Consider the following 20,201-nt stretch of genomic DNA (forward strand, 5'->3'; position numbering starts at 1 on the left):
CCTGTGCATCTGTCTGTGTGAGTGTGCAGACAAGCAGGGTCATGCTCATTATTTCAGTCAGCCAAAAATGTCAAGACTGCTTTCTGGTCGCAACCAGACTCAAGATTCAAGCTCTTGCATCTGCTCGTTGCTTGCTGCCGACAACTTGAAATGACTGGGTTAGCAACAGAGTCTGCAAAAACTTTGGTGCTGCTGCAGACAAATAAGTCTCCCTTGTAGTTTTTGACCATGCATTTTGGGGTAAAAAGCTCCTAAAGTTAAGATGCTTTAGAACACAGCAGTTTTGCACCAGCTGTCACCATTATGTTTTGTTTTCTTTCCCTGCCAACTTTGATTTGCATTTGTAAATCTCAGCAAAGTCGGCAAGGACAGCTCACTCCTCATCAATGTTTGCTCCAGAAAACAATGTCAAGAACATATACAGCAGGGGTTATCAAGAACATGTGCACAAGGGCCAGATTTAGTCCTAACAGAAACTCTGGGGGCCAGACTTTCAATTACACAAAAGTTTAATTTTTATATTTTGGGTTTAACTGAAATATTATTGTAGAAGAAATTTCTTTCAAAATGCAGGACATTTTTAGGCATTACCAGTGAGATCTATCCCTATTATCTATAATGCAGCAGGCCACAAGGAGACACACCTGCTTTGGGGGGCCTGATATGGCCCCCGGGCCGCCAGTTGATGATCAGTGACGTATGGCATTAGAGACATGCACAGTTTGGCTCGGTTGGTAGAGCAGGTGCCCTTGTGCAGGGCCTGTAGTCCTTGGTGCACTGGTTGCAGGATCAGTCTCTGGTCCCGGGGCTGTTTGGTGCATGCCCCAATGTTTCTTATCCCTCTTAAACGGCCCTACCCAAATAAAGGCAAAGGCCTAAAAAATAACTTAAAAAAACATACAGAATGACATAACCGATATTTCAACGCTGACAAAATTTGTCAACTCTGTCAAGTGTGTCGATTATTTTAGTTTAATATTAGATAAAACCAGGATAAGGACCATTTTAAACTGGGAAATATGAGTGTTTTATGCCTGGTCTCATTCCTTTGTCCATAATATCTCACATTAGCACCCATTTATCCGTCAAGTCTCAGCTCCATGGGGTTTTACTCTCGCTTATTTCACTGGTGTAGGCCAAATTCACTCACTGATAAGGTTCTGCCTGTTAAGCTGAAAAAAAAACTGCATGAAAATTTAAAGAGATAACCAAATAGTTTGTCGAAAAACAGCGATCTTCATTAGCTTCCGTGCATTTTTCACTTTTCCCAGACAAAATGCAGAATAGGGTTCCTAATATAAAGACATGAGATGTCAGTGATTAAAACTCATTATGCATTCATTAAAGCCTCTCATTGACCCTGATCTGTGAACATATTGTCTAACATGCTATAGCTGGTATGACGATGACCTTGCTGTCTGTGTGTAGGATTAGATCAGACCGTGCCATGCATGCCAATGGAGGTCCGTCTCGACTCCCTGATTGAGCTCCTTGTCGTGGCGACCTCTCGGCTGACATTGATTAGACGTCTGTGCCCCGTCTCGCCTTCATACTGCTGGAATATTACCTTTGATCAAACCTGCACTTCATGTGGCTGATTATGAGCATTTTCTTTGTTTGCTGTCTTACAAAGTCAGCCTTTCAGTGAGACATAAAACAAGCATAGATCAGCTAGGAGAGGTTAATGAAAAATCGGCATGAACAGATGGGTGTGCTGCTCCTCTTTGGATGCAGTAAAAAAAGACAAGGAGCAACAGTGATACCCCGCTGGCGAGTTTTATTGACTTTAAATGTATTACAGGATGACCTCATTAAAGCAGAATAGCCGAGGAGCTGCACACTCAGGACCTCGGGTTATTAAACCGCTGCAGTGAGGATCATTACAACCCCTAATCCTGCAGAAAATTATTAATTTAGCATTATCAGCCTGCATGATACTGCCTTTAAAACTTTTATTTTGCCTTTGGAGGATTTGTAAACACTGCTCTGAGTTATATCGACATCTTAAAGTTTCCACGGCATAACCGGAGGAAGTATCTGCTGTTTATGGGAGTGATTATTTCCTAAAGACAGCAGCGGGGATGTGACATTATTCTTGTATTGCTTTTTACAGCCAGCAAACATAAGGCTCATTCCTTGACTGCAAATATGGCATCTGGCTCCAAAGCCAAGGAGCTAGCAGTGAATATTTATTATCGCCAAAGGTACACGAAGCAGGATGATCACACCTCTGCCGCTCTCTTTGCCCTGCAGTGTGCTTTAGGTGAGCTGCACCCCCCCCCCGCTCCTCAGTAATCACAGCTGATATGATGTTCTGGCGCAGTGCCGTTCACACCGCAGTAAACCAGGATGTGGAACAACGTGTTCTGCTCCGAGCACGGTCTGGTGGGATGAAGCTGTATCGGATACCTTGTTAAAATGAAAGGATCCAGGGGACGTTTACAGATTTGAGGTTTTCTTGTAGAGAAAGAACAACACCTGGAGACTGACAACACTTACAGCTCCCACATGACCCCAGGGCCCTTTATCCTGTCCTACGAACACGAAGATTATGGCCCCTGTCTCAGTGGTTGTTAGGAGTCTTGGAAAAGCTCCAGTAGGGTTTAATGGTACACCTCTTTTAGAAAGATATCAGCTGTTCTCTTCATCTTTGCTGCATTCATAAAAGCAATCCATACCAGGTATTTAGCCCAAATTATGCCAGCCCTGCCCCTTTCTGGGTGAAAACATGCCCTCAAAATTCAGGAATTTATATTCTTATAATTACAAAAGCATTCAGTTTGACTGTTATTAGCCTGCTTATGCTTCTGCATCAAGTCTACATCGTAGTAATCCTAGCAGTCTATGGTTTCCTAAAGGGGGACCGAATACTCAAAGGTTGTCAGCCCAAAAATGAACTGGCCAGGGGTTAACCCCAGAAAGAAGGGTTGATTCTGGGGTGAGGGCGCTCTTCAGTTCCTGTGATGTCCAGATCTGATCTTGACTTTGCTGATGATGCTGTAATCCTTGTGGAGACTGTAGATGTCCTTGTTGGGGCTCTTAACTTGCTGAGTGACAAGGCTGAACTGTTGGAAATGGGCGACTGTGGCTCAGTAGGTAGGATTGGTCGTCTCGCATTCAGAAGGTCATGGGTTCAATCCCCAGATATGTAAGGCAAGAAACATAACCCCAGTTTGCTCCCACTGCTCTGTCAGTGGTGTGTAAATGGGCATGGAAGTAAACAAATGGGATTAGCTAACACTAATGGCCAATTCTCCATAAAAATCTCTGCCATCAGCTAATGAATGTGTGAGTGAAAAGGTGTGAATGGGTAAGTGTAGTGAGATGACTAGAAAAGCAGAGGGCTGCACAGTGGCACAGGGGTTAGCGCTGTTGCCACACAGCAAGGAGGTCCCTGGTTAGCCTCCTCATCAGGGCCTTTCCGTATGGAGTTTGCATGTTTGATCACTCTAAATTGGCAGGTAGGTGTGAGTGTTAGCATGCCTGGTTGTCTGTCTCTATATGTCAGTCCTGTGATTAACTGGCGACCAGTCCAGGGTGTCTCGCCCAACGACAGCTAGGATAGGCTTCAGCCTAGCCCCTGACCCCCAACGGGATAAGCGATATAGAAAATGGATTTACAAGCTCAATTCCATTTACATCTCCTGGGCCAGAAAAGGGATCCAGACCTTGCCATCGAATCTGTGTCTGTGAATGGTGACTGTGGAAGTACCTCGGCTGTGCAATCTACCAATCCGCCGGCAATGTGAGTCCAAGTCAGCTGAGATCAACATCAGACCCGTGCATGTGGCGATGTGTTCCCTGAGCAAGCCAGTGTGGCGTTCCCAATATCCGACCACATGGACAAAAGTCGGAGTCTGTCAGTCCTTGGTCTTTCCGGTCTTACTGTACTTTTGTGAGGCCTGAACACTCACTGATGGACTCACTGGAGGTTTTCAGACAGACATGGTTCTGGTTCTGGAATTTCTGAGTCTCAGAACTTTGGTGCTTTTTGGCGAACCATCCCGCGTTCACACCAGTTTAAGCCGAACCAAAGTGGGAGGACATGATGGACATGCATCACCACGGCCTGCTCCACTTTTGCCCAAGTCTTTTTTGCTGTCCTGCAGGGCTTTACATTAAATGTTTTGCTCACTGGCCGACATGGCTACTTGTTTATGAAAAGTTACTAGCCACTGAGCATCTCCACTGGCCACAATTGTGTTGATTGGAAATTATGTGTCACATTGTAAATTGTGTATGTCTGGTATGAGATGAAGGACATGCTCAATTTCCTTCTTTAATGGATACTAAGTTTATACTAATATTAAAACACTGACTTTGAATAAATGTTATTCAAAACAATCAGAAATGCAGCTGGTTTCATTTGAATCTCACTCAGACAAATATCCATCAGAGAATGCTGAAGTTGTGACACTGATAAATTCCACTGGCCAATGTGGCTAGTTGAGGTCAATCTGGTACCTGCCACAGCTGAAATCCACCCACATTTGGCTAGTTGGCCAGTGTAAATGTCAAGCCCTGCACCCTTATGTAGAAAATTTGGCCTGCTAAAGCAGTATCTGTAGTCTAAATTAGTCTGATAAATGACGTGGTAGAATCATAACTACTGATGTTACCTTGACTGGCTGCAGTTAGTCCATGCGTCCACAAGAGGGCAGTATTTCCCTTTGAATGTAGAATACACCTGAGGAAAAATACCCAAACAAACTTACCGATACTCAACTCCCAACAGCAAAAGGAGCTAAGAAATCAAGCAAAATACTAGCAAACGAGTTAACAATTTTTCATACACCCTTTTTTTTACTTCTTCAGTTTCTTGAGTTTCTTGATTCTGTGGTGTGGTGTTTAAGTGAACTCAGCCCAGTTCAGCACATAACTCGCCCCTCCGTGTACTTCACTCCAGCTTCACCTGGTATTCTGTCGATGCCCAGATCACAACTAAACATTTAGTCTCCCCAGCAGACCACTTTTTCCTCAATTTTCTGCTCTACTTCATGATCTAGAATGTGACACGCCTACTGATGATGTGATGGTTCCCAAGAAAGAACCAACCATTTTCTCACTGGCCAGGCCTCACTGAGGCGCCGGCTGGACTCCTTTGTGACAAATTCTTTTCGGCGCATCTTTGGATATCGTTGGATCTTTGGATATAAGGCAGCTGCACTTCTACAGGGAAACCCCATGCATCATGGAGGTGTTAGCTGGGAGGATACCTGGGGCCTCATTTATAAATGCTGTGTACGCACAAAAGAAAGCGTATGTCACCTGTAAGTAACGTTTGGGATTTATAAAAATGTATAAAATGTGCGCACCTCCACGGCAGCTCTGACCCTGCCGTACGCACAAAACCTGGATAAACAGGAAACTGACCTCAACACTAGAAGGATGAAATTAAAGACTAATGTGAAATTGATACATTTGTGTAAAATAATCAGACATTACACATTTCACAACACATAACATATATGAAGGATATATTTGAAAAAAACGAAAAAAAAGAAGAAAAATTTACATTGATGCCCAAGGGAGTGCGTGAACGCACGCACGCGCGTGCCCACACACATAGCCTTTATTATTGAATCGATCATGTTCTGTCATTGTGAAACAAACCTACATGTTATTATGACATCCATTCACATAAACAACAAGGCGGACAGTAACTGTGCTCCCAAAATGTGCCATACAAATAAAGTTTTACATTTATAATAATTGTAATTAAAATGACATGATCGCATCAAACAGACACTCTTTCTATGGAGAGCGATGCGCCTTTTCGCCTCCACTTTTATGTCGGACCATTTCTTTTTCACTTCAGCCACAGTCCGACCCTCTGAAGCAACGTTATTTACAGCATCAGCCACATGCTTCCACTCTTTTGCCTTTCTGGCATTAGTGATGCCCAAACTGTGCCCACCAAATAAGACTCTGCGTGTGTCCACCTCTCCTATTAATATCGCGACCTCACATTGAGTGGAATTTCTTTTTTCACTCGTTTTCCATCTTGGTCCATCGTGAAACTGATATCATTGAATATTCATCAAGGACGTTCACCTGACCTTTTATGGGCACCATATGGGCGGGGCAAAGGGTTCCCTCACTTCCGACAACTTTAGAGTTGATTGTGATTTATGAATGGAAACAGGCGTAGGACGTGCGTGCACACTCTGTTATAAATCTGAAAGTTTTTGTGCGCATGCATTTCCTGTGTTTCCAGCATTACGCCACCTGTAGTGATCTTTCCTACGCACAGTTTTAGAAATGAGGCCCCTGGAGAGATGGGACCACTGTTGATGCAGCTAAGTACTGGACCGGCATATTCCCCCATACAAAAGCAACTAAAACAAAAAATAAGTGTACAGGGAGTTATGAGAAGTTGTTTTGCTATTGCTATTTCATAAACAGCCAAAGCCTTTTCTTTCATTTGCCTAGAGATAAATGACAACATGATTTCACTCTTCTGTCTGTACCATAAAAAAGAAGCGAACACGAGAAGCCTCGGAGCTCGGTTTAGTGCAATCACTGAAAATAGGAGAAAACAGCTTGCTCTGCTCCTTCCAAGTAGGAAAATAAGCCTCCCAGACAAGCTTATTGTTATGGCCTAATCTAATTTATTTAATCCACAACATATTGATTTAAGTCTTTAAGTCTGTTTAAGTCTATTTAAGGCTCGGTAATTGTGTTTTCCCCGTTTTCAGTCTTGCAGAGCTCACTCTTGGCCTCTGAGAATATATCCTAAACTATTGGGATGTAGAGCTTTATTTGACCTTTGACTTGTGCTAAAGTTTTTGTGCCTTTACTCCCACAGGAAGTGGATATCTACACAGTGAAGGCCGAGGATCTCTCCTTTACCTCAGCGTTCTGCCTGCAGATCCAGAGGAACGACTACATCCACGCGCTGGTCACTTACTTCCACATCGAGTTCACAAAATGTCACAAGAAGACCGGATTCTCCACCGGTAAGACGTCTCTCTCTCTTTCCATGACTCAGTACAACCACAGCAGACTCACTTTAATGATTCCTACAGTCACATGGCAAATCTAGTCTCTAGTTTTATCACTTCAGACTCCACAGAGACAGGAGTGAAGATTCAGCAGCAAACAGCACCCCCTAGAGGTCAGATTTAGAGTCTGCCTCATGGTGCACCAGACTGACTCTGTGGCTCTTTTCCTCATTAATATGTTGTCTCTTATGGTTGGCTTTTGTGGGCTTTGTAAGGATTAAACCAGCAATGTAAAGAAGCAGAGTCTTCTGATTCACAGCAAGGGAACAAGGTACTGAGAGCCTGAATCAGAAAACCCGACAGTATTTGCATCTATTTACAAATTAACCCTAGTTTAGGTATTAAAAAGAGCTCAAAGAAATGACTTGATGTTCCACTTCACTCCCTTGAGAATACAAGCTGCACTGTTAATAACAGAACTTTTATTATTTCCTTTGACAGCAAGAAAACTGAACAGTCAGCACAAAAATGTCCTCAAAGGCTGGCCACACACCAGACGGTTTTCAAATCTAAAGCAGGAAGACATCTAAGACTAAAACCTTAAAACCATGGGAGACTGCAGACATAAGGACAGGTTTTTATTGCATAATTCTCTCAACAGACAAAAAAAAATGGCCAAACTGCACGCCTGCTGCATGTCTCTCAGACACTTGAGTTAGAAACTTGGCTTTTGAAGAAAAACAAACATGGAGGACAATCAAAATCTTAGGCTGGCTGTGTTGGCGTGCGTTACAGTAGCAGCAAAAATGACAAATTGAATAGAATTGTAAATATCAAACATGCTTTGAATTTCTGCTTCAAGGTTATATATACATATATATATATATATATATATATATATAATTTCTTTATTTTTACCTTGATGTAACCAAGAGGGAAAAAAAAGAAAATTAAAGATCTCTTTGTGAGAAAGGCCACTGCACAGCTAAGTTACAAAGTTACAGACAAAAAAAGAGCAGACATACAAATAAAATGTCAAAAACATGAATGCATTCAAAAATGAAAGAGTCCAAGTTAAATGGCAAGTATGTGTTGAGGACACCTACAACCAAGATAGTTTACAAGTCGTTTACCTTCCACTAAAATGTAAAACAGAGCATTAGAATAGCCATGAGGACACCAACACTTGAGGCCAGGTCCCTCACCTCATCTCTGCTTTTCTGGCATTTTTCCACCTCAAAAACATCTCCAGACTCAGACCATCACTTCCAGACTCTGTGGCAGAAACCCTTACGCATGCATTCATCACCTCCAGCCTCCACTAGTGCAACGGAGTCCTGTCTGGGGTATCTGACAAAGCCCTGAACATGGTCCAGTATTTCCAAAACTTCGCTGCCAGGGTTCTGACCTGCACCAGGTCCTGGCAACACACAGGGGCATAGCTAGGGATTCTGGGCCTCCAGAAGGAAAATTACACAGGGTCCCCCCTTACTCAACTGTCTTCCCCTCCTCCTTTACAACCCTAAGACAGACCTCCATTTTCCCTGCTATCTTCTCTTACAACATCCTCATTGTCTTGATGTCTGCCCCTGCTTTCTTTTTCCTCCACCATCCTCATCTTGTAGGGCTGACAGCTTCCATTCGATTGGTCGAAAAGTTTTTGTCCGACCAAGATCACCCTGTTCGGGGAGTTTGTTCTAATGTAGGGGCCTGTTAACCTGACACGCCAGATGGATTTGTTTCACACATCCATCTGGGAAAGCTTCAATAGGAAACGTTTGAGAAAAGGCAGAGGCTTTGAAAAAACTTGGCATGTGATTGGATGAATGTTCTGTCTGTCACATCTCTACGGGCCAATAAAAGCAACAAAACACGTAACGTAGGTGCTATTGAGCTGCACGTGTGCAACTACCGAGGAATAGCGTGAAACATGGTGATAATAGACATGTGAGTACTCGAATTTTGTCGTTTTTGAAAAGAGAACAACTCACTGCTGTTCTTTGTTCTTCTTTTAACGAAGAAATGTTGTCAAGTTCTGATAAAACTGGCGCTTTAGCAGCATCCACGCTAATCTCTTCTGCCATAATTGCACCGGCCTTAGGGGTCTGTGGCTTTAGCCAGGCAACCACCGTCATTTTTTTGGCAATAAGAGAAAGACTCTTATTTAGTTGTGCACATTTCACTGTAAAAACTCACCTTTGCCTTTTTTTTCTCCTCCTGTTCTTCATGGCCTCTGTGGCCTTGTTGGCCTCCTGTTACTCTCACCTTTCCTCTTCCTCTGTGTTCTTGATGCTCTATCTTCTTGCTTTACACCTTTAGAGTCACTTAAAGCTTCTCTTATACTCTGACATGTGATTCTTCACATTGACTTTGCACATCAGCAGTCTGAATGAGACTTGTCAGGGCTGAGTTACTAGAAACTAGTGCTTTCAAAACCTGTGTGTGCCTGACCTCTAGTGGTGGTATTAAGTATTGCAGTTCTAAATAAAATGCAAGTAGAGTGCTAGATTTTAGATCATTTTATGTAATCTTGAATAAATACAGCCCTTGCATCAGCAGGGCCTTACACCTTTTCCTTAAATAGCCACATTAATTTCTTACTCTATTTATTTTCTTATAATAATGAGGAGGAGATTCACATCTTACTGTGCAGAACCTCCTGCTTTATTTCCACAAATCTTTGCTTGATGCACTGACCCACTTTATTCTTATCCGGTACCAAGAATGAAAAATAGAAGGATGTCTAGGAACTCCACCCCCCTCCTGGCCTGATCATTTCTGGCTCATGTTTCCATTAAAGATGGTTGAGAACCTGCTACTCTTCTCCACCTCTGAATAACAGACCTGTAGACTTTATAGCCTCAGAGATATGAACACTGGGGTTAAGTTTGACTTGTTTCCCATCATGTAAAGCTCACACTCTGCCAAAGAAAGACACAAACAGAGCTTACCAAAATAATATTCTCTTTGTACAAAATGCCATCTCTATGTCTGAATTAGCATGAGAAACACAGCTAGCTCGTTATTACTGAACCAGGCCCAAAACAAACAGAGAGCCGGCCATTGCAGCGGCTGCGCTTTTATCAACGGACTCACAAAGATCTCGTGTTTGAAGGCAGAGCTGCTCCAGGACAGCTGGCAGGAATCCTCTCCATGCCCCGCAGATCTTCTCAGTCTCATGCCAAGCGGTCTGTGATGATTGGGGCGTGGGTTAATGCCCATGTTTGTTTTTGATCCGACACACATCGCAGACGTGCACTCGCGGAGCGATGCTCAGACAAGGGTGATGAAAGAGCGGCAGCAGAAAGGTCAAGAGTGGAGTCGTACATCTCCTGCCTTTTAATACAGCGCTTTCATCCTGAACTTTAGCAGAGTGAGCTGCTTTTTCCACGCCGTCACCTCCCTGCTGCTGCTGTTTCTTCATGCAGTTTGTGATATTTCACCAACAGCAGGTAAATACGCGGCTGTTTGTCTGAGTTAGCCTCATACAGGACTGATAATCTGCCCTCAAAGTCTCCCTGGAAGCTGCACACTGCATGCAGACTCATTAGAATCCCTTTGACACTGGAGAGGGTTATGCAGAAGTGGCCAAGCACCATTTACAGTGTAGCAAGGAATCATGGGAGTGATTCCCTGCTAATCCCACCTGCACAACACCTACTGCTGACTATCGATACTGAGGCAAACAATGTTTACTTTGAGTGTTAGCTGTTGGTGTGCCAGTTTAACTGGTGTTAGATTAACAGGTGATAGTCAAGACAGATGTTCAGGGGGTGTGGCTTTACTACTGTTTCCTGCAGAGGCATGAGGAAAGTGTGGAGTCAGAGATTATTTAAAGGGAAGAGCATTTGCAAAGATAATATACAATCACCAGCCACTTTATTAGGTACACCTGTTCAATTGCTTGCTAACAGTAAAAGCTAACCAGCCAATCACATGGCAGAAACTCAACGCATTTAGGAGTGTTGGCATGGTCAAGACGACTTGCTGAAGTTCAAACCGGCATCAGAATGTGGAAGAAAGAGGACTTTGAACGTGGCATGGTTGTTGGTGCCACTTCTGTCGGCTAAGAACAGGAAACTGAGGCTATAATTCACACTGGCTCACCAGATTTCGACAATAGCAGAAGAGCAGATCGGTGCTGGTCTCAACTGGTCTTGATGGAAAATCCCGAGTCCGGCCAGTCCGAGACCGAGACAAGACTAAGACATTCAAAATGTGGTCTTGAGACTAGTCTTTTCAAACACTACAACACTAGTCTGTGCAGGACAGGGAGGTCATCGTCCAGCTGCAGTCAGCTGACTGCCAGCTGATTTACTGTCTTACAGCTGCCACAGCCAATCATAGCTCATGCTCTGCACAAGAAGGTCCATATAAATGTAATGTACTCTGACTGATCCATGCTTCATCAATGCCGACAAAGCCAAACTGCTGCTGGCTTTACCTCCACCACCATCCTCCTCCTCCTCAGAGCCCTAAGCTTTGGCACTCCCTCATATCCGCTTTCATGCTACAAAATGCTGTTGAATTAAATTTAATTGTATTCAACAGGAATCGTCATGAATTTATCTATCTATATGGAGGTTTCTAGCGCTCAGCTTTTGTGCAGGACCTTCACCACCAAGTAAAATTGTAAATCCATTTTGCAATAAAGGGTTAAATGTATGAGAAGAGTTCTAAATGAAATAAGTTTGCAGCTCAAACTTTTGGAAGTATGGGTCATGTTTATTTTGTAAATCATTATCGTTACAATACATTCTTGATGAACAATTATTTTAAAGCCTGTGTTGGAAACCTTAAAGGGCTGATATTTATACATTTAGGAGTGTTTGTTTAATTCTGTGTTTCTAGCTCCAGATGCTCCATACACCCACTGGAAGCAGACGGTGTTTTATCTGGAGGACTATCTGACGGTGAGAAGAGGAGAGGAGATTACGGGCAGCATCGCGATGAAGCCCAATGAGAAGAACACTGTGAGTATTCCACTGTTTATACAGAGGTATTACAGCTATAGAGGTCTGGTTTATTGGCAGTTTTTGCATCTTCATTGGGGCTGTCAGCTTAACAAGGACTGAAATTAACATATTCAGTCTTATCTACTGTTTCTGCCCCATAGTCAAGCTACTGTAGCTAAGCTACAGCTGGGTACTCACTGCAATGTCATTCAAACACAGCACACATTTCACTTTTTATCCTTTCCTATTTTTATCACTTTAAAAACTTTTTAACAAGTCATTTTTTATGTCATTACCTACCAGAAGTTCCTTATTGTCTTTCAAAATAAAAGCAGGGTTTTATCCAAAAAGGAAGCAAAGTACCATAAGCTTAAAAATGCACAAATTAAAAACTAAAAACATAGCTAACAACAGTTCTTTAAGGACCTTTTTGAAAAGAGTAAATGCTGCCACATTAACCAGGGATGAATTGATATCAGTGAGTCATTTTGTACACGCACTCCTGCATACTTCTTAATGCATACCAGCTTTTAACAGCATATTTGATAGAATAAACACTTTGAAGCTGTCTCCTAGCTTTAAGCTCTGGTTTCAGACCACACCTTTAAATAATCTAAAAGTTAGCATCATAAATAACATGTCTGTGACTTCATTTATTTAACTGAGCCACACACTGGACAGAACTATCCTTAATAAGACTATCTATATATGTGAGATTAATAGAAGACATTTATGCAAACATTGTTTCACAGTTCTGTGTTTAATCCCTCATCTTTGCATTGTTTAGATCTAAGCTAAAAATGAGTCATTTCCTGGTGTGGCTGCCGGCAGCAGATTGCTTTCTCCTCCATGCTGGATGACGGTCAAACACACAGCTGCAGCGACACTCAGACAAACAAACAACAGAATCTATTGTTGACCTTCCGAGCGTCTCCTCTCCTCCCCCTCTGGGCACGAGAGGCGAGACTCTTCCTTCCTCCTGACGTCCCACTCAAACAGTCTGTGCTTATTTAACACTGTGCTCTGCTGTCAGGTCCAAATGCAAATGCTCACAGCGTTCTCTCCTACATTTATCTCCTATTATCTCTATGCCACTTCTTTCTCTTTCTACAGGAGCGCTTAGAGTCAGTCACGGTGGAAATCAATCAGAAAAACCACCATACATGATGATATTATACTCTCTGCTGCAGAAGTTAAAGTACTCTTAATTTATTTATATCTGCTGCTCATAATTACTAGTCTAGAGGTAATGAACGGAGCGGTTAGTTTTCAAAGCAACAAGCCAACAAAAGAAGGGATCCTATGGCTGATTCAAAGCAGCACTCCTATTGGCTGTATGAAAGCTTTGTACCTATTGGCTGCTTCAAAGAAGTGCTTCAAGCAGCACTTCTCTGTGATGGCTGTTTGATTGCCATGTTCCTATCACATGTATCTGTATCAGCTGTATGAAAGCAATGCTCCTGTAGGCTGTATGGAAGCTGAGCTCTAATTGGCTGTATGAACGGTGCTCTACTGTTAGCTGTGCAGGGCTTCCACTGGCTGTATGAAAGCTGCACATCTACTGGCTGTTTCAGACCGGCAGTGCTACTTGTATAGAAGCAATGCTCCTATTGGCTGTATGAATGTGGTCCTCACAGTAGTTATATGAAAGCTGCACTTCTATTGGCTACATGAAAGCAGTACTCCTATTGGCTGTATGAAATCTGGGCTCCCATTGGCTGTTGTAAAGCTGTGCTGTGATATGCTGCTTCCTATCAGTTTTCCTACTGGCTGTATGAAAGTTGTGTTGATGTCTGCTGTAAAAAGCAGCTCTTCAATTGGCTGCATGAAAGCTTCGCCCCGGTGTGCAGCACTATTGGCTGTTTGAATGCAGCTCCCCCATCTGCATGGTAGCTGTGCTCCTGTTGGCTGTTTTAAGCAATAAACCAGGTTTTATATCTGTTGTTTAAAATCAGGGTCTTGATTTTATTCATATATAGGATGAAAGTACTGTTGCATTTTTTACTTTTGAGTTGTACTTTCTGGCTACTTACAGGGAGGAATCTTTCTTTTAAACAGTGAATCATCGCATTTTATAGGATAAGCATCACACTTCAGCTCTGTTCCAAGTAAAGCTGCAGCTTTTCTCCACATTCAGATGCAGAACAAAAGCAGACTGCATGGAAACCTAAGAGCAGGAAAACTGTCTGAGCATGATTTGTGCACTGTTAGCACTCCATGCATGAGTTAGGCTTTGAGGAGGAGCAGATAGAGAGAGGAAGGGAGCAATTAGTAGCTACAGCATCCACTGTGTTTAGAGGTGTTTACATGAGAGAGCACCAGTTTGTTAACAAAGACTGCATTTTGCAGTGTTGTTCACACACCACTGATGAACTGAGTTAGAGAGTGTGATAAAATCAAAGCTGGGTACACACGTAAAGATAATGGGGCTGTTTTTGTCCCGATTTTCCCCCTTCCTGACCAAGGACGGCAAACGCCCGATTATCTTAGCTCTTATAAGATTATCCTATAAGATTATCCTGTGGTCAGAGGTGTGTTAAGAGTGAATTTGTCACGATAATTGGCTCCGAAAACAGTCGGGGCCGAGGATTGTAAATGTTAAACTTGTTAAATATTTACGACCAAAAATCTTCATGTGTGTGGGGAAAGCCAATGACTCCCGAGTCATGATTCCGTGAATTGTGACGTGGAACGGAATGTGGCCAATCACGAAGCGAGCTGACTGACATTATATATGTATATAATGTCTATGACAACAACTCACCTCCAGCTCGCCCAGTAGACTATAAAGTCCTAAAATAGTCCCAAGAACACCATCATTCCCTCTTTTGTATGTCCTCTTCCATGTTACGTGCTGTGTTTTCCGGTTGTTGCTGTCAGTTGTTGCTGTTTCTTCTTTGTCGTTTTTGTTAGATCACGTGTGATCACGCAAGATTTCTGGCTTGGAGGACGAGATTCTAGATCAGTGGTGGGACAGAATCATGATGTGTGTGGTGTGCTGTATTGAGATTATTGGCGCACACCACACACAGTACGATTAAAACTGTTCAATGCCTGATTATTTATGTGTGTACCCCGCTTTAACCTTTGTTTTAGTCTGGCCTTATCTGCATGAAATGGCTCTCTCCTTTGCTCTAACTTAGAAGTTATTCTTCGGTGTAATGAGCAACATTTAAACCCAAAAAAGCAAAACTCAAATGCATCTTATTTACATTTGTATTTATAGCGTTATGACCTCCTGATTAGAGAGCGAATCCAAACTCTCTTTGGGTTTACGTCTGATCTCTGTGTTAACAACGTGATTGCTCTGCAAGAAGCTTTTGAAAAAGTTCAACTAGATACGAGGGCTGGGCATTTAATCGACATTTAGATTAAATCACAGTATGACCTACTGCATTTTCAATTAGCAGAGGCAGCAACGATTCTTTGAGCTGACAGTTTAATACATTTTTGAGGCAAAGATGTTTTGCTGTAAACATAATGCAAACATTCAAGTGTCAATATTTTCTAGAATAATTGGCAAACGTTCCTACTTTCCTTGTTGTTGTATATTTTTGTCTTCTTCAAAAGAAGAAATCTATATAATCATCACTCCCTTCAATACAATTTATATTCAATTTGCAATATGAGGCATAAAAATTGCAATAAGATTATTTTTTTAGATGGATTCGAATCTTTGGGGAAATTTGCTTCAAAATTTTTAGATATTTTTTCTGAAATTTTAGAACTTTATTTGGACATTTTTAGGAAGTTGATTTGAATTTTTGGGGGGAAATTCGCATTGAAAATTTAAAGTATCTTCTTGAAAATTTGAGGAATTTATTTGTAAATTTCTGGGAATTTGATTTGAACTTCTTTGGAAATTGTTTTGAAATTTTTAGGTATTTATGGAATGTTTAAACATTTATTTGTAAACTTTTGGGAATTTGATTTGATTTTTTTTTTGGGAGGGGCAGGTTTATTTTTAGTTATTTTCATAGAAATTTTGAACATTTCTTTGTAGATTTTGAGAAATCAGATTCAAATTTCTGGGTGAAAGAGCTTTGAACTTTACATTTTTAAGAAGTTGATTTGATTACTTGGGGGTAAATTTTATTTGAATGTTTTAGTATTTTTATAAAATTTGAAAAATGTGTGTACATTTTTTAAAATTTGATTAGATTTTTATGTGGGGGCAGGTCAAATTTTAAGTTAATTTCATAGAAATTTTGAATGTATAGACTTTTCGGTGTTTCCATTAATAATTTGGAAATTTATTTAGAAATTTTTAAGAAGATGATTTGAATGTTTTGGGAAAGATTTGCTTTTATGTTTTTTTTTTTTTTTTTTTTGTATTTTTATTTTAAAAAATGTAACATTTGTAGATTTGGGGAGATTTAATTTAAACTTCTGTGGGAATTAGCTTTAAAAATTTTAGGTATTTTCCAGAAAATGTGAGAGATTTATTTGTAAATTTTGGGGAAATTGATTTGAATTGTTTGGGAAGATTTGCTTTGAGATATTTAAGTGTTGAAGTGTTTGAATTTTTTTTTTAGTATTTTTACAGAAATTCGACAATTCTTTTTGTAATTTTTGGGGGGATTTGATTTGAGATTAAGATTAAAATGTAATATGTCCGACTGCAATTTTCAATCCACTGAAGGTTCAATATTTCTGCTACCTAAATTGTGTTTAAAATACCAGCTTAATGTTCTTTTTATGCAAGGGTATTATACTCTACACATCATGCAAAGATTCAAGCGTCAATTTTTGTAGAACAATTTGCAAAAATTCCTACTTTCCTATTTTTGTCTGTTTGTCTTCTTTAAAATGAGAAAGAAAAATCATCACTCCCTTCAATGCAGTTAAAATCAAATTTGCAATATGAGACAAAATAATTGCAATCAGATATTTTTTTCAAAAGTGTTTAGCCCGGGCTTAATCTACCAAATTTTGTGTGTTATAATACAGAATGGTTTATAAGATAAGATTTTTGTGCCTGTGCTTTCTCTGACACCGTCTTTTTCCTCTCTTTTCCCACAGCGAGACCTGGACTTCACCTTTGAGCTTGACTTCAAAGGTCAGCTTTGTGAAGCGGCCATAGCACACGACTACAAGATGCGTTAAAAAGTGAAAGCGGGGACGTCGGTGCCCCACTGAGTGTGATCGCTGAGCACCAGAGGGAGACAGAGACGCTCCCATGACTGCAGACGGACACACTGGGTGAGACGCAGAGAATATGAGAGGAGACGAGGCCAAAGACGGAGCGGACGAGGCCCTGAGGACTGTTTCACCGTGGCCCCCGCCGTGCATGATGGAGACAGGAAGTTACAGACTGTTAAACAACCCTGAATGTAACACTGACAAAACGAAGCCAGGAGTATTTTCTAGTCCTGATGAATGTTATTGATTATTGATGTGCGTTTCTGTGAGATGGAGTGACGTGCTTGTGTGTTTTGTTCGGTATTTGTTTTCTGCAATAATCTGGACCTTATGGAGTTTTAAACCACAGTGGAGCTCATCTTTACCATCACTGTGTTGTCCACATTCTGCTAACAGTAGGCGATAAATTTAAGGTGTAGTTCTTCTGTTATATTACGTATTGTAGGGAATGGTTCTCAGAGAAACTTTCATTTCTAGCTGTATAAACGGAGTAAAAACTAACAGCCAAGGACAAACGTGAGTAGGTACGTGTATGTGCGTGACGTGAAAGGTAACGTGTTTGCATTGTCAGTGTCGTCGTAGCTTCCTGTGAGTGTGTAGTAGAAGGTGTCGAAGCTCACACCGTCGCACAGCTTGGACTCCACGTGTGCCCTGTGATGTTGACATGCCAATAACATACCTAACCTTCCCTGTCCTGAATGCCTTGACCAAGTGCCGAAGTGTACCTATTGCTTTTCTGCATTGCTGCATTTAGCTTTTTTCAATTGTTCATGTATAGACGCTCACTTTTACAGGTTTGAGGTTAGACATGATGGAAACACAGACTCAAGTCATGAAGTTTTCTCATCTGGAGTGCCTATAAAAAATATTCACCCCGTTACCCTTTTATTTATTTTATAAATCAATCATGGTCAATATAATTTGGATTTTTTGACAAAAGTTTACAAAAAACTCTTTAATGTAAGAGTGAGAACAGATTTCTACACAGTTATGCCATTTAAATAAAAATCTGTTATGTAAAATAAGTAAGTGCATAAATAGGGGTGGCTGCTGAGAAGCATCCCCACAGCATGATGCTGCCACCACCATGCTTCACAGTGGGGATGGCGTGTTTGTCATCTTGTCTGATGGCCTAAAAGCTCCAAAGAATTTTCTTCCTCTTGACCATGGAGTCTCCCACATGCCTTTAGGTGAACTCTAGTCCAGAATGAATCTGAGTTTTCAACAGTGTCTTTCTCTTTGCCACTCTCCCATAAAGCTCTGACTGGTGAAGAACCCGGCCAACAGTTGTTGTCTGCAGAGTCTCTCCATCATCTCAGCTGCTGAAGCTTGGAACTCCTTCAGAGTAATCATAGGTGTCTTGGTGTTCTCTCTCACTAGTCTCCTTCTTGCACGCTCACTCAGTTTGTGAGGACGGTCTGATCTAGGCAGATTTACACATGTGCCATATTCTTTCATTTCTTCATGATGGATTTAACCGAACTCTGGGGGATGTTCAGAGACCTGGGAATGTTTTTGTATCCATCCCCTGACCTAGACTTTTCAGTAACCTTTTCTCTGAGTTGCTTGGAGTGTTCCGTTGTCTTTTTGGTGTAATGGTAGCCAGGAATACTGATAAACCAGTGACTGGACCTTTCAGATACATCACTTCAGACACATTCACTGCACTCAGGTGATCCTCATTTCACTAATTATGGGACTACTAGCACCAATAGGCTGGACCTCTGTTGATTTAGGTCAGCCACTTTATTTTTAATTTGTAGAAATCTTGTCTTCACTTTGACATTAAAGAGGCTTTTTGTTTTGTTTTGTGTCTGAAAAGCCAAATTCTATTGACCATGATAGATTTATAAAATCATTAAAGGGTAAAAAATCCAAGGGGTAAATACTTTTTATAGATACTGGATATATTGTCAGGATGCAGGGCAAGAAATTTTATCCCATATAGCTTAATATTTCCTACTGACTAACTTTGTATGAATGCAAATAGATTTATCACCTAGTAAAAGACAAAAAAGGTCAGAGTCACTTTAGAACTATTCATCTTACTAACAATGGTCATCTTATAAAGAGATGATTTTTCACACTGTTAAACAAGGGATTAACTAACGAAAAGGATGCCAAAACAATGATGTTTAATCTGGATTAATCTCAGGATTTCAATCGCTAGCTGTTGTTAACCACAAAAACAGAACAAAGCAGGAAACAGACGTCTATAATGAGGGATGCCACGCTGAAATTTAAGGCTTAGGGACACAACCAACAAGTTTTAAGAAACCAAAACAAACTTAAGAGAACGAAAGAAGCTTGAAACCCGAAAACAAGGAAAGATGGGAGGGTGCAGCACTAACCATGTGAACTTGAACTCCCTAAAACTACTAAAACGGAGCTAACCCAAGAAAAAACATAAGACCAGAAGGTGAACTTCAACCCAAACTCCAAACATGGAATGAAAAGGTACAAAACAACTGCTTGAGAAGAGGAGAAGAAGCATTCTATTCAGTACCATTTTAGCACCTGTGGTCTCCACTGTGTCAAAGCTTGACATTAATTTAACATGCACGTTGACAAATCAGGACTTCCAGGCCACATGCACGCTGTTTAGCAGATCTATACATCCACATCAGTAGAATATCTTTGCAAAGTGTTTCTAGATGACTGATGGAGGCCACAAGACAAATGCAACGGCCTTAAAACGTTCTTAAAATGTCAGATATTGGTGAAACTTTCTGTTTTTCTCAGTTTAGTCATATAATAACATAAGTCACTGGTAGGGAGGTTTATTGAAGTAAAAATTACGAAAAGAAAAGGACTGTGAGAGCAGGAGGACACAGCCAAGCCCACAGCACACGTGTGCCTGGTATAAAAGCTGACAGCCTGACATGCATGGTAGCTGTATGCAGTAAACACACACCGAGTCTGAAACAAGCTGCACAGTGTGACATACATGCAGCCTCTAGCACACACTGGCAGCAGGGTGTCAACCCAGAATTTTGTCTCCCACTCCAGTCCACAAAGTACAGGTAATGCGCCTATACTAGATGCCAACCACCAACCAGAACAGCAGAAGAGGAAGCAGCAGTGTATTTTATGATAACAGGATTGTGGGGCATATAATTCTGGATGTTTCTAACGAAAAGATTAGATTTTATAGCACTGA

General features: G+C 41.2%; 1 protein-coding gene across 1 annotated transcript in view; it reads left to right on the plus strand.

Moving 5' to 3' along the window:
- LOC121515372 (protein arginine N-methyltransferase 8-B) overlaps positions 1-17,910 on the plus strand; it is a 70,850-nt gene extending 52,940 nt beyond the window's left edge. The window contains exons 8-10 of the mRNA XM_041796093.1: positions 6,809-6,959; positions 11,796-11,917; positions 16,922-17,910. Of these exons, the coding sequence (XP_041652027.1) occupies positions 6,809-6,959; positions 11,796-11,917; positions 16,922-17,005 (357 nt within the window). The 3' untranslated portion in view covers positions 17,006-17,910. The remainder of the gene's footprint in view (positions 1-6,808; positions 6,960-11,795; positions 11,918-16,921) is intronic.
- Positions 17,911-20,201: the final 2,291 nt, after the last annotated feature.

This window comes from Cheilinus undulatus, linkage group 9, assembly GCF_018320785.1.
Source record: "Cheilinus undulatus linkage group 9, ASM1832078v1, whole genome shotgun sequence".
Taxonomy (NCBI): Eukaryota; Metazoa; Chordata; class Actinopteri; order Labriformes; family Labridae; genus Cheilinus; species Cheilinus undulatus.